The sequence below is a fragment of the Pteronotus mesoamericanus genome, unplaced genomic scaffold, assembly GCF_021234165.1.
Source record: "Pteronotus mesoamericanus isolate MK-2021 breed Mesoamerican mustached bat unplaced genomic scaffold, CSHL_Meso_final contig_90, whole genome shotgun sequence".
NCBI classification, from domain to species: Eukaryota; Metazoa; Chordata; class Mammalia; order Chiroptera; family Mormoopidae; genus Pteronotus; species Pteronotus mesoamericanus.
In genome coordinates, this window is record NW_026555277.1 from 39,095,754 (window position 1) to 39,119,508 (window position 23,755).

At 34.9% G+C, this 23,755-nt stretch overlaps 1 protein-coding gene across 3 annotated transcripts in view; it reads right to left on the bottom strand.

Moving 5' to 3' along the window:
• Positions 1 to 23,755, bottom strand: part of ANO5 (anoctamin 5) — a 74,126-nt gene that overhangs the window by 39,173 nt on the left and 11,198 nt on the right. Inside the window, exons 2-5 of one of the 3 annotated variants that reach the window (XM_054585989.1) lie at positions 22,971 to 23,017; positions 14,067 to 14,117; positions 6,971 to 7,012; positions 4,402 to 4,515 (exon numbers count right to left, since the gene is read on the bottom strand). In XM_054585989.1, the coding sequence (XP_054441964.1) occupies positions 4,402 to 4,515; positions 6,971 to 7,012; positions 14,067 to 14,117; positions 22,971 to 23,017 (254 nt within the window). The remainder of the gene's footprint in view (positions 1 to 4,401; positions 4,516 to 6,970; positions 7,013 to 14,066; positions 14,118 to 22,970; positions 23,018 to 23,755) is intronic. The other 2 variants (XM_054585991.1, XM_054585992.1) reach the window with 2 other exon arrangements.

A 23,755-nucleotide genomic window follows, 5' to 3' on the forward strand; every position in this document is an offset into this window, starting at 1 on the left:
TAACTCATTACAGTAATTTTGCAAGTCATGTAGTCACCAGTTCTTTGAGTTCAACAAAATGGAAGGCAGAGATAATAGAATTATTAGTTCATACACCATTAAATGTTACTTTTATGATACATCCTTTTGTAATTTTTATAATTTAGGATTTCAAAAAAAATTAAAAACTTCTAAACAATACTCTTTCTATTCCAATATACCAATTTATCTGAACAAGGTTAATTCACACTTATATATATTTATATATAAATATATATAAAACAAAACAGGAATATATTTGATGCTGAACCATCTCATTCTAGGAATAATTCTCATCCACCTATGAAAAAGAAAGTATTTCTTAAAGCTACACTTCCCATATTGTTAATTGACACATTTACGATGAGTTTACTTTTTATACTTGATAATTACTTGTCAAATTTTGTAATATATTCATGATGTTTTATCAATTATACACCTGTACAACTGTAAAAAACTCAAAAGAAAAAGTTTAAAGATTAGACTATTATAGCTAAATAAAGACATTTCAATGTGAATACATACATTTGCTGTAGCTGATGTGATGAACAAAAAAGACTATCAAACATAAAACATTTACATTAGGAAAAATTTATGTGGAAAAGGATATAACTTTTAGGTGAAGGAGAAAAATAAAGGATGTAAAATTTCAAGTGTTAAAGAAGGGTTTATTCATATAATTTGTTATTTTTTTCTTTATTTTTAGAGAGAGAGGAAGGGGGGGGAGAAAAAGAGGGAGAGAAACAGCAATTCAAGAGAAGAATATGGATCTGCTGTCCCTCGCATGTGCCCTGAACAGGGGCAGAACCCCGCAACCCAGGCATGTGCCCCTACTGGGAATCAAAATGGTGAGGCCTTGCTCACTGGGTCAACACCCAACCAATATGAGTCACACCGGTCAGGGCTCTTCATTTAATTTATTTTTTTAAATGAAGGATGGTGGGTATCAAACTTCTATTGCATTTACTTTTTATTGATAAATGTTAAAAAAATAATTTAACTGGACCACTTACAGCATCATGTAAATTACGTCCTTGGTGACTATTGAAATTGATGAGGTATAACAGTAGATGGGGAACACTTTCAGATGGATGAGGATTTGGGGAGAAGTTCAGGAATTCATTTTAGACCTGCCAAGTCGGAGATGTCTATGAGGCTTCCAAGGAGAACTGCAGAATAGTCATATGGGAGAGAAGGACGGGGTGGAAAAGTAAACTCTCTAATTAGCACAGGTATGGTTTGCAAACTGTGAGACAGGATGTATTGTCAAAGAAATCAACACATCCATGTTTTGCTGTGTATAATGTGCACCCATGGTTTTGTGCACATTATACACAGGATTATTATGCCCATGGTATGTGGTCATTATACCCAGGTGTAATGTGCATCGTTATTTTCCCTCAAAAACTTGAGCAAAAAAGTGCACATTATACATGGCAAAATACAGTAGGTTGAGAAAAGAAGATTAAGAACTGGACCCCAAGGCACAATAAGGGATCAGGGAGAAGAAAAGATTGAGAAGGGACAACTAGTGAATTAGAAAAACTAAGACAATGTGAAGTCCTGGAAGCGAAGTGAAGAACCTCAGCAGTAGAGAAGGAAATGATAAACTGTGGCAAATTCTACTCATAGGTCAGGCAAGATGAGGCTTGTGACTTAATCACTGGATTCATTTATACGAAGATCAGCAGAGTAATTGAGTTGAAGCCCTGATAAAAATGGTTTTACGAGAAAATTGGTCAGGAAGGAATGTGAGAAATAAATAGTAGCTGGCAGTAAAATTGAGATCAAGAGGCGGTTTTTGTTCTTGCTCTTTGTTTGTTTAATATGTTTGGAAGAATTAACAGCACAATTTGTGTGTTCAAAGAAATGGTCCAGTAAAGAACAACAGAATATATAAGTTAAGGGAGACAGGAAGACTCCTAAGAGCAATGTCCCAATGCAGGCATACAGAAAATAGTGTTACAGGCTTGAAACTGCCACCCATAGAACGGCCTGCCTGCAAGGGTGGTGCCGATATCTGACACTTTGTTTTCAGAAGGGTTCCCACATCTTTTGGGAACAACATCTCCCAAAAGTTGCTCACTTGACCTTAACTGTTCACACAAACAGTGTAGTTTATACTAAATGTCTGCTTTCCTTCTGGGACTATGACATGTTGGTATGTGCTAGGCAGAAGGTGAGAAGGTGACTGATCAGCCCCCAATAAAATCAGGGCACTGAGTCTTTAATGATTTTCCCTAGTAGACAACACTTCCTGTTACCAGAGGAATTAAGTGCATTCTGTACAAATGACTTCACTGAAAGAAAACTCTTGTAAGCTTGCTCTGGTTTCCTCTGGGCTTTGCCCCAAGCGTCCTTCCCTCTTGTTGCTTACTGAGTATGGCTCTATGCAGTCCCCTGTGAGTGCTTGCAGTGCATGGGTGGAAGGTGACTCCACCCATGGTCTTGGTGACTCCTCAATAGCAGACAAGAAGAAATGGGATCCAGGACGCAGGTGGAGGTGTTGGCTTTGGGCAGAAGAACAATTTTCTATGATAATGGGAAGAATGGTAGATTATGCAGGTGAAGATGCTGTCCAATGGATGGATGTGGTGATGGAAATTTAGAATTTCTCTTCTACTTCAGTTTTCCCAGTGAGGTAGGAAAGTATGGTCAGTTAAGCTTGAAAATGGGGAGGAGGTGTGAGGAGAGAGAAAAAGTTAATAAAGCAGTCATTCAAAAGAGCGGGAGCAGAATGATATAAGGAAGGAAAGTACGGTTGCCAGGCAGTATTAAGGACGTAGTTGAGATCCGAGGGCACAAATACAAGGTAAAATCAGTAAGTGAACTGTATGTCTTTCTTTCTGCATGCTTCTGGCATATAGTAGGTGGAGAGTTAGGGTTAGCTAAAGTTGTTGTTTTGCCAAGTAAATATAACCAAGAGAGGGGCAAGGAATTTGATGGTTTAAACAATAATTAGATTTTTTGACATAAGACTTAACCTGGACAACCACAGGAAAGAGGTGAATATGAAACAGCAGTAAATAGATGGTTAAGATAATTGTACCTTATCTGATGTAGCTGAAAAAAAAGAAAGGCATTGGTCAGAAAGATTTGAAGGGTTGGTCAGACTGATGAATGTCTGGAGTGAGATTATAAAGAGTTGCAGTTATCACTAATGATGCATTCTAGAGGGTAAATGGCTGAGTCAGAAACTAGGATAATTAGAAAAGGGAGTTCAAGGAAGAGAGAGGTTAGGATGACAAAATAATCATCTATATATGCATTGAGATTATTGATAATTAAAAAAAGAAACATTGGTGGAGAATGTGATAGTGAACCAGGGGCTAAAATTGTTGAGAAATAAAGGGAAGACCCAGGGGCAGATTAATGACAGCAACAATGCATGGTAGTGACAACTCAGGTAAGGTTTAAAGCTCTGGAATTTTGGGGAGAATGGACTGTAATCAACAATAAACTACAAGCAGGGCAGGCAGGCATTTACCCATCTCTAGAAAAAGGCTTTATAAGGAAAAACACAATCGCCACGTGAGAGGACCGCTGGGGAAGGCAAGCGACCTCAATGAGGAGCCAGGTGTGAAGGAGACATTCAGAGAAGAGATGATACTGTGCACTTTTCAGTGGAAGGATTTCCAGGAAAAGATGAAAGAAAAGGAACAGAAACGGGCAAGCACAAGATCTTAGGGGGAAAATATCTACAGTTTTCTGTTTTTTATTCTATAGAAGATATTTTTTCTTATATGAGTATGTTAGTAAATGCGTGTGTATACTTACACATATGAAACAATGTATTAATTCATTATTTGAAATATCTAATATTTATTGAGCATTTATTACGCTCCAACCTCTGTTCTAGGCATTTTGGTATACAGCAGTGAACAAGATAAAGTCCTTGGTGTTAAGAACTAAATAGTTTATGGTGTTTGATACAATAAATAAGTAAAAAAATAAATAAATAAGTTCACAAAGGGAAATGTGGTAATGAAAAGAAAATAAGATAGGGAACAGAGCATAATCTAAAAGCTATTTCATATACAATAGATTAATGAAAGTTTAAGTGAACACTGCATACAAAAGATATATATTTAGATGTTCAACTCAAATTTTAGAGGTCACATTTAGTATTTAAGGTAAACTATATAAAAACATATCAGTAACTTAGAAGAAAAAAAGTAGTATCCGAAATGTCCAAAAAATAAAATTGATTTTACACATCCATTCTTAGGCTGCCTATTTTCTAGTCTTCTTAATCAGTTTTAGCTTTCGGTAATGTTTCAGAGGCCTCTGACTTTTACGACAAAATCCATTGGGAACTTCCCTATCAAATTACAGAATGTGCTTCTTTTTTACCATTTCCACTTCTTTCACATAAGTACTTACCGCCTTTAATTCTGCTTCTTTCTTTACGTCATCAACATAAGAAAGCACAAAATCAATTTGCCTAATCCCATCTCGGAAGAAGATAGAGTCTTTGCTTTGTTTGTCTTTTTGAAACTGTAGGAGACATAAACAAACTTAAAATTATATTTTTATTTTCAAACGGCAAAAGCATGACATCCTTATTTGCTAAAAATTGGTCACCATCTCACTTTTTTCAGTCCTAATATGACAGGTGAAGACAAAAAACCAGTTTTCATCAACAGAAATTTATGCTTGTTTTAGAAAATGAAAATCCATAAAGGATATATATATATATTAAACAACAAAGACTCAAGATGAAACTAAGTATATTAACAACATGCACACACAACAAAAATGGTGAAATTATACCAAAACAAAGTTAACATATGTATACATTGATCCCAAAATGCATATTCAGAAAGAGACCTGTTATCTTCATTAAACAACATGCCTATTAGTTCAAAAAAAAAAATCACACACTACTTTAAGAGTATTTAATTATAGACTAAGTAATGAATCTATCAAAAATAACTTATGATTAATACCTACACTATGATTTCATAAAATTGGCATATTCTAATTCAACTTTCTAAGGGTTAAAATAAAACCAAGGTGCAGTTAATTAGGAAGCAGATTGCTGCTGGCTTCAGTACAAGTCTCATGCAAATCTCCTCTCAACAACAATTTCTTAGGTGAGCCAAAATCAATCCTTGTTTAAATTTGTGTTATCAATTCTCTCAGTATAGCAATCAAAGTTTCAAATTCATCTTTTACATGTTGTATAGTTCATTAGTGCCTTCCCTTTCAAAATTGCAAAACACTAGAGAGCATCAGAAAGAAGGGATTTCATTTTTGACTAATTTGGTCTTCTTCATAGTGTATATGTAATAGATAATACTTGGAAAGCCTGCATATAATACTTAAAATGATGTAAATAGCAGTGGGTGTCAGGGATCTCTCTTACCCTGTGATGTAAAGTTGTAATATAGACAATTGATGTATCTAACCATTGAGTGAAGAGCTAGATTTTTAAATTTTCATAACTGGTATTCATATCAGTTAATGAGTTTCTTTTATGGTGCTCTATGCTGTTTTCCACCAGTCAGGCCAGAAAGTCCTCCCATAAAAAGAAATAAATGTAGATCAGTCACAAGCAAATAAGACAGAAATCTCATGTATGATCTGTGGTCTATGAACAGAGTAACTGTATTTTATCTGTATGAACACAAAGCTGATGTGTCTGAGAAAGAAGTAGCTCCCAATGCACAGAAGGAAATGGGTGGGAAAATGGAATAAGAAACAAAAAATATTTAGGGAGTCTGAAGGTTAAATATCACAATACAGTAAATCAAATGCTATGTCTGAGTTTATGTATCCCAAACGATTACATAGTTATCTCCCTTTTCCTATAAGAAAGTAAAGGAACCTGAGAAAACCCGAACTGTTATCTTATACCTTGAATACAAATCACTAAAAAATGTAAAAGTAAACAATACATATTGGAGCTCTCTTGTAAATCATCGTATTAACAAGAAATTCACTAAAATTTGTGGAAGCCAACTGGGGCAGGAAAAAAAACATTAATTAGACTAAATGTAATCAAAGCAAATAATAGAGAAAAAAACAAATATCCTTTTGTTCTAAATTTGTAGCAGCTATATTTTGCATGATATCTTACTAAAAAACAACATATATTTACAAGTACTCCTATTGTTTGGACAAGCTAAATCTAGGTCCACAGAGAGTTCTGGTAACAGAAGATGTGCACATAGAAATCAACAAAAATTACACTCAGAGTATTTGGCTATTAAGGAATAAACAAAATAGCTAGAAGAATAGTGATTTCAATTTTTTTCCTGAGGGTTATACTACCCTTCTCCTAAAAGCCAACAAACTTCTGTTATTATGTTGTGCTCTAACTATAAACTGTAAAATATTTTAAAATGTGAAAAAATTCATTGGTAACCTTATAAATCACCATGATGTACATGTCAAGACAAACAAAAACTAGTTGAAGCCACCGGGGCAGAAAAACCTGATCATTTTTTTACATATAACCAATTACTATTAAAACTCATCATTCTTTTGTTTTGCCCAAGATATGACATTAAAATCATATTTTGCATTGTGTGTATGAGGATGTGTTTGTGTTTATATTTGATTTGCTATTAGAAATGCCTATATATGAGCCAAATGTCAGGGCGCCTCTTATTTGAATGAGGTAGTTATTCTGAAGTGCATAGACTTAGGTTCCTGATGGGGGCTCATAAACCTCTGAAACTATGTAAATTGTGTGTGTGTGTGTATGTATATATGCATGTATGATACACACACATATACCCATTTTTTATGAAAAGGTTCCATAGCTTTAATCAGGTAAAAAAAAGACATTAAAAATCACCATTCTAAAGTTTCAGTTGCGGGGAAATAGCAACCAGTAACAAAGACCCACCCCCCCAAGTCAATACAATTCATTGGCATAAAAATGACACAGACTATCACTGCAGCCATCCAGAGCATAAGCATCATCATTCAACACTGCTTTTACCATAAGACGGCGCCTCAGGAACAAATTGTATCTTTTTGCAGGCTGTGAAGCAATCAATAGAGAGTTAGCAAATCCTGCCCAGGATTAAAGACAAGATTTCTAAAAGCATGGATGAACCTGGAGAGTATTATGCTAAGTGATGTAAGCCAGTCAGAGAAAGACAAGCACCATATGATTTCACTTACATGTGGAATCTAATAAACAAAATATACAAACGAAATTGAAACAGTTTCATAGATACAGAGAACAGAAAATGAGAGGGAGGGGGAGGGGAAGCGAGGAGGAGCCAACCAACCTCCCTCATAGACACAGACAACAGGTAATCACCAGAGAGAAAGGGTATGGGGCAAGGTAGAAGCTTTGGGTGGTGAACACACAACACAATATACTGAGGATGTATTATAGAATTGTACACTTGAAACCAGCATTATTAACAAATGTCACTCTAATAAATTCAATAAAAAATTTTTAAAGAGAAAGAAAAAGTCTAATAGTATATTAACATTTTCTCACTCATTTGCCAAACTGACAAAATACAAATTTGATCTAAAGTATAGACTCTCATGCAACAATGTACAGCCTTTCTTCATCCTACATGCTAAGAGATATAAAAATTTAAGGATCAAAGAATATTAAAAAAGAAAGAAAGAAAATATTTCCAACAAAAAGACACACAAACAAACTCATTATTATTATCACCCAGATGAATGTGTACATTTTTGTGATATTTAAATTTGAAGGGTGGGAGAAGTTAAAAAGAATAAAATAACAAAAATAGAAACGAATAAAGAATGAAGGAAAAAAAGATGACTTTGAAGTAAATTTCCCTAAGTCCTTTAAACAGTAATGTTAAATAATACATATTTGGGGAATTGAATTAAAGAAAGGATAAAATAATGATGAAGGAAAACATGGAAATGATGGTAAAGTAAAATAGGTATTCTCTTAAGTGTGACGATATATCAAGCAAAGAAAGCAAAATCACTACAATTATACTTAGACTGTATACGGTACTGAAAGTTGCCCAATAATGTATAATATTTCATAGCCTCTCAAAAACTGAGGGGAAAAGGGAAAAGTCATTCAATTATTTAAATGCTGAGTTGTCTCCCATCATCAGCTACAACAGCCATTATTTTTAAAACTCCAAGGCAATTACCTAAAAAAAATCGGGAATAATCAATAATATTGGAAAGAAAACCAAACCAATGGCACAAAAATGCAAGTATTTTATAATATATGGCAATGATAAATAATCTAATAAAATTATCAACAGTATCCATCTTGTCATGAAAAGTTCCTGGAATAGGCTAAAGAGACCAAAGCAACTGGTGACTATTGGAAACGAGAATTCCTGCTTCAAGTGATGCGCTGACTATGTATAGACAAGTTAATGCTGCTGTTATTTAAAAACACAACAGATACATGACAGATGTTGGTCATTGTATAAAGCACATTTTAAATTATGTTCTTCTGCTAAAATTCTTGACCTCAGCCCTTTGTTTTTCTTGGGATCTTTTACAAGATTCACAAGTTCCTGTTTTTCTCAGATGTCCTCCCTAAATTTATTATAGAATTGTTAAGGGAAATGAAAGAGTTGTACCCTAAGGGACCATGCAGAGCCACAGTATGACTTTCATTAGGTCCTATGTATTTGGCTTCATGGGCCCCTTACTCCCCTTAAAACTCTGTGTGTGTGTGTGTGTGTGTGTGTGTGTGTGTGTGTGTGTTGTCCAGAAAAAGTCCAGCCATTGTTAATATAATGAGAGTGGTTTGTGACACATTGATGTAACCTGGCAGCCAAGGAGAGTGGACTGGAATGTGCATGCATCAACAATGACTTCATTATACTAGTTAGTGGGGGTGGTAGACAATGTTTGAGTGAGGATGTGTACTGTGTAGCCATCATTTTCAAAATGATTGAATGAGCACAGCAACGACTCTGCATCAAATTTTGCATTAAGCTTGAATATTCCTCCGCAGAGACTATTTGGATGATTCAGAAGGACACAGCTATGGGCAACTGGTGATAAGCAGGTTCATCATGACAATGTGCCTGCTCATATATGTTTCCTGCAGAGTTTTTGGTGAAACATCAAATCACCCAGGTAACTCAGCCCGCCTACAGCCCAGGTTTGGCACCCTGCAACTTCTGGCTTTTCCCAAAACTAAAATCACCTTTGAAAGGGAAGAGATTTCATATTATTGATAAGATTCAGGAAAATACAACAGGGCAGATGATGGCGATTAGAACTGTATGAGGCCCCAAGATGCCTACTTTGAAGGAGACTGAGGTGTCATTGTCCTGTGTACAATGGTTCTTGTATCCTCTTCAATAAATGTCCCTATTTTTCATCTTGCATGGCTGGATACCTTCTGAACAGACTATAAACACATACACACAGCATATAACATAACAGCATGGTATGTTAATAGAATAGTATATAATATAGTATACTATATAATAGAATATACTAGTCTAATCTTTTTTGTTTTCTTATTCTGATTTTTTAAAAAGTCAGAAATAAAGCATTTCTGTGGGCGACAAAAAGTATCATAGGCACAGCCTACTGTGACTAAAAAATGTCAGCTCTGGCCCTGGGGTTATGGATGAAGTATTACCGCATTCAAAAGCTGCTGAGAGTGTAGGGTATAAAAAATTACCTAGATGATTGGGAAACAGCCTTCTGTGTACATACAGCTAATATCAAGTTAGTCTGCAGCTTTTCCAATATACACGGTATCCTTACAATATAAAAACCAATGGGTTCAACACCAGCAGACGGTCTGAAAAAGTAGTGACTTGATAGTTATTATTTTTAAAACGACATAATTTTAAACAAATATCACCAAGGCACTTAATTGCAAATAATAAAATTAACATTATATAGACTAACATTTTAGAATTAATAACTTTATTATACATATATTTCTATTATATGCTGATTATGTTCACTTTCATAAAGAAACTGGTAACACTAAAACTAATAAAAAGGTATTCTTAAAATCATTTCTATTTCCTTGTTACCTTAGTAACTATTAGAGGCATATTTATTTCTGATTTTGTCTAAGCACTAAATTTTTTTAACATGGTGATTATATTTAACATACACACATTTTTTGCCTTTTCATACTGCCACAACATTGAGATAAATTTTCATATATTTTACACTTTTCATAAACATAATTTTATCTTTATAATTTCAATTCATTAAATTTAATCTCAATTGTTTGTAAGAAGATAATTGAGATTCCTTTCTCCAGGAAGAGAGCTGAAAATCTATTATGGGTGCTACATAGTAGGAGTTGTTGATAGCACCTTTCTCTTATTAAATATAATTTTTATCACTCCTCTATATTCTCCTTTTATGTATTCCTTCTATCTCACACCCCTCCTTGGCCATTTTTGATATGTTCAACATGCCAGACAGGGACCAACACAGGCACTACTTAGTGCGGTAGTAGCAGGCGATGCATAAGGAGCTGACGCCAACTCCTTCCTCAGCTCCTGGATCATTAGTGAGAAATTAGGGTAAAGAAAGGTCCAGTATCATAGACAGTTCCAGACTGTATATTCTAAGGGGATGGAAATCAATATAATTCATGGAGATATACCACAACCCAGGCAATGCTCTTCATTTCTAAGTAAAAAAAAAGTCCAACTGCTCCTGAGATTTGGATTTCATATTAAAAACTACATTAACCCTCTTTGTTAAGAATGTATATAATAATCTATAAACTATATAACCCACTTACTGAGTGAGTCTTACACAAGTTCTAACAGAACCACAGCAATTAAATAGCAGCTAGTATATCTTGACTTATGGCAAACACAGTGTACTCTGTTTAATGCTACGAGGTAGATCCTATTAACCATCAAAAAATGGCGATGAAGACATATACCAGCACCAAGGGCTGAGTACTAGGAGCAGTGCACCCTTGGTGCAAACAAAAATAAAATGATAAAACCAACAAAAGGTCATTACTAGCAAATTCTAAACACGTCATTGATAAAATACCCCTTTCTGGAAAAAAAAAGAAATTTGTCTCAGTCCTACACAATTGCTGAGCTTCTCTTGAGTTTAAAGATCTATACATAAATTTCACTTTAGTGAACAGAATTTAATCTGGAGAATCCCCAGTTGTATGTGACCAGATCCCAATGCGACAAGGCTTGTGGATTCACAACAGCCTTCTCTTTGACAGTGTATGTGTAACTGCCTTAAAGACTGTTTTGAGTGCATTTCATATCCCCAGCTTCTGTGGTCTACATATTCCTATGTTTAAACTGTAGCTTCAAAATAAACAATAACAGCTGTGTGAAATTTCTGATTTTTCTAAAGTTAAGTATTAAATGAATAACCAGACATGAAAATATTTGCAAATATCTGCAATGGACCTTGAAGAATACACAGTGCAACACCAAGCTTTAAGGCTTTCCCTTGAAGACCAGTGCATACAAATTGTAGTAATGCCTTTAACCACATACAAAAGAATTCAAGGAAATAAATATTCACACGTAAAAATAAATTTCAGTTTATGAGAAGAATGCCCCCCAAATTCCAGGCATGGGCAGGAGTCAAAACTTCAATTTCTGAACTCAGTAATCAGTTTCACCAAGAGTTAACACACCTTGCATAGTAACAAGATACAATGTTCACATTCATTTAACCATTCTCTTGGTTTTTGTTTTGTGACAACATTGATGGACCTTGAGAATTTACACAAATGCGAAATCAGTCAGCCGGAAAAAGTGAGGAAGTGTGGGCTTCCAACCAAGATGGAGGCGTAGGCAGATACTCTTCATTTCCTCACACAACTAAAAGAAGGATAACAACCAATTTAAAAACACAAAAACAACCACAACTGCCAGAAAAATCAAACTGTATGGAAGTCTAAAAACCAAGGAGTTAAAGAATAAATGTTCATCCAGACTGGTAGACAGGGTGCAGATGGGCAGCCAGGGCAGAGAGGGGCAGCAAGGCAGACCCTGTGGGTGAGGTGGCAGCTGGCAGACCGAGTGGTCCCACATTTGTGTGTGGATAAATCAGGAGTAACAACTGGGTAGCGAGACAGACCACACAACCCAGGTTCCAGCACTGGGTGATGAAAGCTTCAGAACCTCTGGCTGTAAAAACCTGTGGGGGTTGTGGCGGTGGGGGTTGCCAATTTTACAGGAGAGTCTGTTGGAGGGGCCATGAGGTCCTAGAACATGCACAAGCCCATTCACCCAGGAATCAGTACCAGAAGGGCCCAAATCACTTGTGGGTAGCAGGGGAAGTGACTGAAAGCCATCAAGGGCCTAGCAAGTGGCATTGTTCCCTCTCAGACCCCTCCCCCACACACAGTATCACAATGCAGTGGCCTGGGTTACCCCACCCTGGTGAATACCTAAGGTTCTGCCCCTTATGTTATACGTGCACTGAGACAAAGAAATATGGCTCAAATGAAAGAACAGATAAAAACTCAAAAAAAACCCCCCAAAACATAACTAAGTGATGAAGAGAAAGCCAACCTATCAGATGCAGATCAAAACTCCAAAAAACCCACAACTAAGTGATAAAGAGATAGCAAACTTATCAGATACAGAGTTCAAAACACTGGTAACCAGGAAGGTCACAGAAATGGTTGAATACAGTAGCAAAATAGAGGAAAAGTGAAGGCTATGCAAAGGGAAATAAAGAAAAACATATAGGGAACCAACAGTGAAGGGAAGGAAACCAGAACTCAAATCAATGATTTGAAACAAAAGGAAGAAATAAATATTCAACTGGAACAGAATGAAGAAACAAGGATTCAAAAAAATGAGGAGCAGCTTAGGAACCTCTGGGACAACTTTAAACGTTCCAACATCCAAATCATAGGGGTGCCAGAAGGAGAAGAGACAGAGCACGAAATTGAAAACTTACTCGAAAAATGAATGAAGGACAACTTCTCCAATGTGGCAAAGGAAAGAGACTTCTAGGAAGGCCAGGAAGCTCAGAGAGTCCCAAAGAAGTTGGACCCAAGGAAGCACACACCAAGGCACATCATAATTACATTACCCAAGATTAAAGATAAGGAGAGAATCTTTAAAGCAGCAAGAGAAAAGGAGACGGTTACCTACAAAGGGGTTCCCATGAGACCGTCAGCTGATTTCTCAAAAGAAATCTTACAGGCAAGAAGGGGCTGGCAAGAAGTATTCGAAGTCATGAAAGGCAAGGACTTACATCCAAGATTACTCCATGCACAAAGCTATCATGTAGAATGAAGGGCAGATAAAGTGCTTCCCAGATAAAATAAAGTTAAAGGAGTTCATCAACACCGAGCCCTTACTGTATGAAATGTTAAAGGGACTTATCTAAGAAAAAGAAGATCAAAACTATGAACAATAAAATGACAACACACTCATAACTATCAACAACTGAACCTAAAAAAACAAAAACAAACTAAGCAGACAATAAGAACAGGAACAGAATCACAGAAATGAAGACCACATGGAGGGTTATCAGTGGGGAGGTGACAGGGAAAGAACGGGGGGGAAGGTACAGGGAGTAAGAAGCCTAATTAGTAGGTACAAAACTGACAGGGGGAGGTTAAGAATAGGAAAAGATACGGAAAACCTAAGAATTTATATATACAACCCATGGACATGAATTAATGGGGGAAATGCTGGAGGGAAGGGGGAGTGCAGGGTGGAGGATGATAAAGGGGAGAAAAAAATGGGACAACTGTAATAGCATAATACATAAACTATACTTAAAAAAAGAGAAAGTGCAAAGAATCTTAAAAGTAAAAAAAAAAAAAAAAGAAAGAAAGAAAAAGCTGAGGACCACACAATTTTACCTATACGTGGGAAATACAACTGCAACGCACAGACACAAACAACAGTACGGTGGTCACCAGAGGGAAAGGGAGGGGTAGTAAAGGGTGAACAGGGCCAAACACATGATGACGGAAGGTGACGGGACTTTGGGCGGTGGGCACACAATGCGATGTACACATCAGGTATCACAGAAATCTACACTTCAAACCTATATAATCTTATTAACCAATATTACCCCAATAAATTTGACTTAAAAAGATTAAAAAAAAAACAGTACTAATTGCTGCTCACCGTTGGTTCTTCCTTGATGAGAAAGCTGGTCTCTCTGCTGCTCAGGCTCTGCTAATAGCACCATGGGGAAGATACAATGCTGTTAATAATAATGCAAGTGGGGAGGATATAACTTTCAACAACCAAAGCTTCTCTATGTAGCAAAACTAATCCTGCAATTTACAGGAGCTACGAAACACCTGAAATGAAATGCAAAACTGTGTGTATGTATGTGTATATGTGTGCTCGTGTATTCATGCCAGTGTAGGTGTACATGTGTGTGTGCAGAGAGAGCTTGAGAGAGAATGAGAATTTTAGAGGTAGCTTTATCAAATCATAGAAATAACCTGCGACTCAATGAATGGTTAAGAACTACTTTACTACAGAGAAATAGCAAGAATATCCATTCTTTTAATGAGGCTGAATCCTCGACAGGACCAAAACAAACGGAAGAATTAACTATTTTAGGCCTTTCAAACATTTGATGGCACTAAAGTTATACTGAAACAGTGGGAAGAGCTGTGGGAAAACTGAGTCTATGAGTTAATAAATGCTAAAAGTCCTATTTCACTGATACATGATTCTAGTTGCCTATGGACCTTGAAAGAATTCCATTAACTCACCCAAAAAAGTCAGAATACTTTGATCATTTAATTCTGAAATAGCAGCGTCTGATGATAAATTGTGCATCTACATTTCTGCCTTTAAGACAATATATAAATTTTTTATAGTTTCATACTAAATTGACTCTTTATAATGTAATGTTTTCAATTATGTTAGAGAAGAGTAAGGTGTTTTGCTTATTGGAGGGTACAATAAATAATATATTAAATGTTCCAAAAGCAATCAGGCTAGGTACTTTATAATTTCTCACTTTAGGGAAAATGAATTTGTTGTGACTATCTAATCAAAAGTTATGGTCTTCTGTTTGCAGAACATAAAATAACATAGGTTCCTTCATACTTTTTGCTGAGTATTTCATTGTCTCATTTCTCACTGACCTTGGTGTTAGGAGAAGAAAAATCTATGCTCTCAATTCTACATTTCCCTCTTCAGTGGCCTTGTCTCAGGGTGCCTCTTTCCCTGACCCCAACTATTAAGGAATTAAGCGAAATGATACAAAATGTAATGAAATGAGTAAATGTATGAATAAATGACACAAAATTCCACTAGCAACAAAATGTGGAAATACACAGAAAACCTATGAATCATCATAGAAACTGAGTAGTCACCCTGAATATCATAAACACATGAAGCAATGATTTGGAAATTGAAATTCAGAAAAAAAATACTTCTAGACAGGATTCTTAATACAGTATTATTAAAGAAGTAATACTGTAGAGTGATTACGAGAATAAGGTCTAGAATCAGATTGCCTGGGTTCAGAATCCCAGCACCAACATTTTGTAGATATAACAATAAGCCAATTTATAGTCTCATTCTATAGACTCTTCATAACCTTTTTTTAACTATGCAAAGCTGATTATGTATGTAAACTTGAGCAAATTAACTATTCTATGCCTCAATTTCTGTACAGTAAGATTAAATAACATGGGAAATTCTCAATATTGGCTTTTGAAAGTTAATTTCTGCTTAATTTCTAGTGAAATCATATAATAAATATATTTATAACTTTTTAATTCACGTTCTTTTTGTGGCTCTCCAAAAGATTATAACAATGTTCAATGTTGACCTACATTAATTATAAATCAATGGTAACACTTTAGAATTTAGTCCATTTAAATTTTAAGCAATCATGAAAGCACAAAATATCCTTTGAAAGTATAAAACAATTTTAAAATTGTGAGCCTGGAATTTCTACATATTCTTCTGTCTTATAAAAAGACCCAAATATTTATCATAACTCTAAATTGGTTAATGGACTAAACTGAATGATTCTAGTCATCTCTGCCTCAACCCAAAGCTTGAATGAACACTGCTATCAATATGCCGTTTTGAAAAATGGACTGCAATGTAGTTTTTGTTTCAGCATTTCAGTGTGAATAAAAGAAAATCAAGTTGGCATTGAAGGATGTAAGTTAAGTTGTGTTCACTTCTCCTTTAACTTATTATAAAATAATTATAGATTCACAGGAATCTGCAAAGATAGTACAGATAGATCCTATGTACCTTCCACCCAGTTTCCCCCAACGTTTATCCCTTAAATAACTATAGTACAGTGTCAAAACCAGGGGACTGATTTGAGTACAATGTACGTATACAGGGCTGTCATTGTATCCATATATATTCAAGAAGCAGCCCAATTAAGATAAAGAGCTGTTCCATCACAAAGATCTCCGTTGTGCTGCCCCTTTGAAGTTATGTCTACTTTCCTCCCCTTCAGCATCCATAACCCCTAGCAACCACTAATTTGTTCTTTATCTTTGCATTTCAAGAGTGCTATAAACACAGAATCACACAGTATGGGATCTTTCGAGTCTTTTTTCCCCTTCATTCAGAATAATGCTCCGGAGATCCAAGTAGTGGTGTGTATCTAGGTTGTTCCTTTTTCCTGGTGGGTAGCACTCCACAGTAAGGCGCCAGTTTGTTTCACCAGTCACCTACTGTAGGACCGCTGGGTTGTTTCCTCTTTGGCCTACTACAAATAAAGCTGTTACCAGTATTTTTCCACAGGTTTTTGTGTGAATACAAGTTTTCGTTTCTGTGTTATAAATGCCCAAGAGTATGATTACTAAGTTATATGGTAAGTGTGTGATTAGTTTCTAAAGAAACTGCCCAACAGTTTTCCAGAGTGGCTGTTCCATTTTACATTCCCACTAGCAATGGAGAGGGATCTAGTTTCTCTGTATCCTGACCAGCATTTGGTATTGCCACTGTTTTCCATTTTAGCTGTTCTAAGAGGAGTTTAGTGATATCTCACTTTGGTCTAATTTTGTAATTCCCCAAAGGCTAGTGATCTGAATTGATCATTTTGCCATGTGTTTATTTGCCATCCATATATCTCCTTTAGAGAAATGTCTCATCATGTATTTTGTTTACTCGCATTGCTGTTTTTCAACACTATTGGGCTTTGCTGTTTCTTTATATATCATAGACAGGAGTCCTTTGTCAGATATATGATGTGCAAATATTTACTGCCAGTCAGGAGCTTGTTTGTTCTTAACGGGATCATGCCTTTGTGTCATGGTTAAAAATTCTTCACCAAGGCCTAGATTCTAAAGATTTTCTCCTATTTTTTTCTTCAAAACATACTATAGTTATGTTTTGAAGTTATAGTTATAATGATCAACATTGCATTAATTTTTATATAAGACGTGAGGTTTAGGTTGAAGTTCATGACTTGGCCTATGAATATTCAAATGCTCTAGCACTGTTTGTTGAAAAGGCTATCCTTCTATATTTGCACATTTATCCAAAAATCATTTGGCTGTAGAGTGGGGCTATTTCTGCAGTCCTTATTTTAATTAACCTCTGCAAATACCAGTCTTGATTAGAGAAATGAAAATTAAAACCAAAATGAGATCACCTCACACCTGTCAGAAGTTGTATACCTGAAACTAAAATATATATACATATACACACATATATATATAGCATGTAAACTGTAATTGAAAATTTAAAAAAGAATGCAGTTAATAAATAAGTCTTTAAATGGGGTATACTGCTTCCTTCCACTTTCTTTTTTCAAAATTGTTTTAGCCCTTCTACTTCCTTTACACTTCCATATACATTTTATTTTTTTATTGCTATTCTATTACAGCTGTCCTAATTCTTCCCCTCTTGCCCTCTCCCTCCCAGCCCGCCCCCCGCTCCCACAGTCCATCCCCACACTGTTGTCCACGTCCATGGGTCATTTATATATGTTTTTTGACTAGTCCCTTCCCCTTCCATATACATTTTAGAAGAAGTCTTGGTGAGATTTTAATAGGAATTGCATTAACATACATTTTGAGCTCCCACATATTCACTGCTCATAAATAAAGATGCAGTAACTTTGTCTGAAATTTATTTATTAGTTTTAAGAGAGCCAGGGTTTTTGTTTTGTTGTTTTTGTTTTGTTTTTCAAATATTTCTTGGGAATTGTCTATTTAGACTATTCTGTCATCTGCAAATAGGAAAAGCCTGTATCTACTCTTTATAGATTCATAGTCTTTTCATTTTCTTGCCTTACTGCAAGCACTTTCAGTACTATGTTTAATAGCTGTAAGTGAAGACAGCCTTGTTATGTTCCTGATCACAGAGGGAAAAGCATTCTGTCTTTCACATTACATACGATGTCATGGTAGGTGTTTTGTAGATGTTCTTTGTTAAGGGAAGGAAGTTCCTAATTTCTGAGAATTTGTGTAGTTAAAGGCAATTGAATTTAAGTTTTTCCTTGAAAAAATAGAAAAATCATGTGATTTTTATTTTTTAGGCTTTTAACATGATGAAGTACCTCAATTGATTTTTGAATAACAAATGAGCCTTCCATCACTGAAATAATCTCCACTTGGTTATAGTACTAAATTCTTTTCATATTTTATAAGTTAATATTTTACTGAGGATCTGTGTGTCTATGGCCATCTTTTTTGGTACTGTCTTTGTTTGGTTTAGTATCAGGGTAATGGAAGCCTCTAAAATGAACTGGGAAGTGCTTACTCCTATTATATTTCCTGGAAGAGACTGTATAAAACTGGTATTAATTATTCTTTAAATATTTGGTAGGATTCTCCAGTGAAATGATTTGGACCTAAACATTTCTTTGGGGAAAATATTTCCTCATAACTATAGGACTTTCAAATTATTTATTTCATATTAAATGGGTTGTGTATCTTAGTCTTTCTTTATCTTTGTTTATATCTATAGTCTATAGTGATATGCCTTGTTTTATTCCTTTTATTGATTATATTGCCTTTCCTCTCCTCTCCTTGTCTTCTCCCTCCTCTTCCCTCACCCCTCCCCTCTCTCCTTTTTTATTGGTCTAGCTAGAAGTCTGTCAATTTCATTACCTTTTCATAGAACCAACTTTTTGTTTCAAAGATATTTTTTGTTTTAAATTAATTGATTTTGGCTCTTATATTTATTTTTCTGTTATTTCTTGAGCTGGAAGCTTATTATTGATTTAGACTTTCCCGCTTTACTGACATAAACATTTAATGGTACAAATTTCTTTCTCAGCATTGTTTTGGCTACAACCTCAAATGTCAATACGTTGCACTTTTCACTTTTATTCAGTTCAAGGTTTTGCTTCGTTTTTTCCTTGATTGGATTTTTTCATGGATTGTTTAGAAGTATGTTGTTTAGTTTCCAATTATTGGAGATGTTCCTGTTATCATTTTATTACTGATTAGTTTGATTCCATTGTGATCAAAGAACACACTCCATGATTTCAATTATTTTAAATTTCTTGAGGTTTGTTTTATGGCCCAGGATATGGTCTATCTTGGCAAATGTTCCATGTGTACTTGAAATAAACGTGTGTTCTCTTATTATCAAGTGAGTCAGTTTATAAATATCAATTATATCCTGCTGGTTGATGTATATCCTTGTTGGTTTTCTCTTTTGTTGTGCCATCTACTGTTGAGAAAAGCGTAAAGTCTCCAGTTGTTATTACAGATTTGTGTATCCGTCCTTTCCATCCTATTATTTTTTGCTTAGCATTGCTATATCTTAATATGGGATGAACATTTTTAATTCTTATATAATGTTCTGCTCTGTCCACGGTAATTTTCTTTGCTACAAAGTATACTTCATATATTAATTTAGTACTCCTGCTTTCTATTAATGTTTGTATATATCTTGAGCCACAATATATATTTTAATCTTTTTACATTCATGTTTTTAACCTATTTTACAAAACTGTCTTTCAATTGGTATGTTTAGACTGTTTATATTTCATATAATTATTGATGTATTAAGAATTCTGCCACTTTGTTTTCTGTTTGTTCCCTCTGTTTCTCTACTTTATTTTTCATGATTTCCTGTAGGTTATTGGAACTATTTTTATAATTCCACTTTGATTTCTCTAAAGAGTTTTTGAGTGTATTTCTATGTGGATTTTGATATTACATTACATATACATTACTTATCACAACTTACAATGTGTATGTTTTATCTGTCAAGTGAAACATATAACCCTCACTTCCATTTAAAACCCAAAACCTCTTTGTTTATGTTTCTTAAGTATTTCTCTGCATGCATTGAAAATATCAGAAATTGTTAAAAATTTTTACAACTGTCAAACAACTATGAAAACTCAGAAGAGGAAGAAAGTCTATTATATTTACTCATATTTTTACTCCTTTTGTTTTTTTCCTCTCCTTTCCCATGTTACAAACGTTCTTAATTTATCATATTCTTTCTGTTCAAGAACTTCTTTTGACCAGTCTTTAGGGCAGATGTGCTGGTTAAATTTTTCTTTAATCTTCCTTCATTTGAGAATGGCTTGATTTTTTTTATTCCCAGAGGATACTTTCACCAGCTACACCATTCTGGATTGGCTTTTTTTTTTGAGCACTTGAAACAACCTGAACTACTTCCTCAGGTTTCTGAGAGAAAACAACTGTCATTTAATTATTGTACTTTTCCCCTAGCATTAAGGTATTTTTCTCTCTCACTGTTTTCAGGATATTTTTTTCTTGCCTTTAGTTATCTGAACTAGTTTTAGTTCAACTGATGTGAATTTCTTTGGGATTAACCTGTTTGCAGTTCCCACGCCTTCTTGAATCTATTGGTTTGTGTATTCTGACAAATTGAGATATTTTCACTTACTATTTCTTCAAATATTTCTTAGCCTGCTCTCACCTATTCCAGAACTTCCATAACACAAATACAAGATCTTTTGTTATAGTCGCAGAGGTGCCTAAGGCTCTGTTCATTTTTTTTTCATTTTCTTTTTATTCCTCTGTTTAGACTGGATAATTTCTATTCTATCTCCAAATTCAGTGATTTCTTCCACTATACATCACACTTCCTGTTGAGGGTTTTTTTGTTTTTTTTTTTAACTTCAGCTACTCTATCTTTCAATTCTAAAATTTCCAATATGTTCTTATTGAAAACTTGCTATATTTTTGCTGAGACTTTCTATTGTTTTTATGTTTCAAGCATGTTCACAGTTGTCCATTGAAGGATTTGTATGGTAGACTCTTTAAAATCCTAATCAGCTATTCTAACATCTGTCATCTCAGCACTGGTATGCGTTGACTGTCTTTTCTCATTCAAGTTGATATCCTTCAGGTTCTTGGTATTATGTGTGATTTTCTATAGAAATCTAAACATGTAGGCTATTGTGTTATAAGACTCTAGATTTTATTTAAATATTCTGTTTCACTAAAACAGAAGAATTACTAAGTCTTCTCCAACACCACTCTGAGGGGTAAGTGGAGTGATATCTTGCAACCTGGTGGGGGTAGAATTCAAGGCCTCCCACTCAGTCTCTGTGGATATGAAGGGGTGGTGGGGTGTTGAAAGGGTTTCTCGTTACTGCTCGGTAGGACTAGAAGTTCAAACTTACCATTAGGCCTTCACTGATCCCAACCTGGCTGGAAAGTATATGTATAATGTACATACACTATACTTTCCTGGCTGGAAAGATAATGTATATCTCATAAGGTTTGTGCAAGCATTAAATTAAAAGAAAGTGCATGGGGGCCTCCTTATTGCTCCCTACATGGCCTACACTGTCACCATGGCAGGGAGTGGAGCAGGAGTGGTTTCTCTACTTCTAGACAGTGGTGAAGCTTCTGGCTTTCCACCAGGCTACCTCTGACAACAATCCAGCAGGAAAGAATTGAGCACCTTGCTACTACTGATGATAGTGAAAATCCAGGCTGCCCACATGTTCTCCACTGACTCCATGCAGATGAGTATGCAGGAGAGATATATTTTCACAGGACCTGCCTTTTCCTTAGTTAAACCCTGAAACTGCCTTTTCCAATGCTGAAAATATTGTAAATCAGCAAAAGAATGAATATTTCAAATCAGAATATGTTTAATATGTCATTTACATATTTACTGGTTAATATGTCAACCAGTCAATAGTTTGATCTCAGCACCACTGAAAACAAAAACCCCCCAAAATATGACACATATTACTAAAATACTACAGTTGAATTTCTCTGAGTTTGGCAAGCCAAATGTGAAGCTTAAAAATCTGAACAAAATTGTTTGAAATGAAGACCTGAAGTTGAAAGCAAGGAAGTAATATCCATGTTCTTGAAATGTGCAAAGGGATAAGGAAGAGCATAAATATGACATGAAGCTATTTTTCTGTTATAGAAGTTTAGGTCTACAACATATATAAATGTGAAAGATACACACAGAAGCACAGAATGTGAACTGTAATTGAAGTTAACTTGAGAAATACATATAAAGATCTGTGAAGCATATATTATTATGATGTCAATATGAACAAAGTAAAAATGACAATACATATTATCATTTAGGTTGGTTCAATCTCATAAGTCTGCTCTAATGACATGAAAACTGTAATTTTTCATGTTCTTTACTTTCTAGATAATTGTCTTGATTCACTTACTTAATGAATATGTTCTCTGTGTCACATCACTTTAGTTGTGGAGACTCTGCTTTATGACAGTGGTTTTCAAAGGTTAATGAATGGCAGTAAGAGTCACCTGAGCGCTCTTTTAAAATTATGACTTCTTACCCTTATCCTGAATAGTACTGATTAGTAATCTGAGGCTGGGCCCAAGAGTCGGCATTTTAAAGAAATATTTCATATAATTCTCATTCAGATGGTCTACAAATAACACTGAAAATTACTGGACTACATGATTTCCATAGTCCCTTCCATTCTCATATTCTATTTCTTTCAGCATTTTGGTCACTGAGCTTTTAAAGGAAACACAGAACTTCTTATGAGTAAATGACAAGTACAAAGACGTAAGTATTCATATGAAGTATGTGTCTAACCTAGTCTTGATTTTTTGTTCCAACTTATAGGAGGTTAGTATACATTTAACTTACCTCATTCATTTCAAAAATATAGTCTGCTTCCCTACTGACTCTTCTTTCTAAATTTAATAAGAAAAAAAAAACATGTTAAAGTAGCCAATTGATCAGGATATGATAAGACTCTACATATAGAGAAAATAGCAATTTAAAAATCAAAAAAAGTTCAAAGAAAAAAATACTGGAAGAAAACACCCAAGATCTTCCTGAAGCTAAGTTGTTCAAAACAGCCTCCAAAAGAAGTCAGTACCAAAAACTGTCTATAAGAGAAAAAATGTCAAATACTGATATGTAGGATATAATTGCATCAACTAAGAAATAAACTTAACTTGGATAAATGCAGTTATCACATACATAGACATGAAACTGCTGAGAGGAAAACATCCAATAGGGATGTCCGCCGCTATCTCTTAGATCTTACTGTGTGAGAGTTAATATTCTATCAGCATGTTTTCCTGAAGTTGACCCAAACTATTTGCTAGTAAAGCAACTTAAGAATACAACATAAATTAAAAGTCATCAAATATCATTTAAGTGGCATTAATATATATCTCATAAGGTTTGTGCAAGCATTAAATGAGCTAATAAACGCAAGTGCTTCAAATAGTCATGGGCACAGAGGACGTCAATGAATGTTAGTTTTTCTTGTTGACATTATTATTATTATTATCAGAATGTATTCTATTCTTTTGTTAAATTTCAAAACTGTTTTAAATTCTTTGGGATAAATTTTAGACTGTCAGAATAAAGAAAAAAAGAATTTCTTTTGTATTCAAATCTTTTTATTACAGGATCTGTTA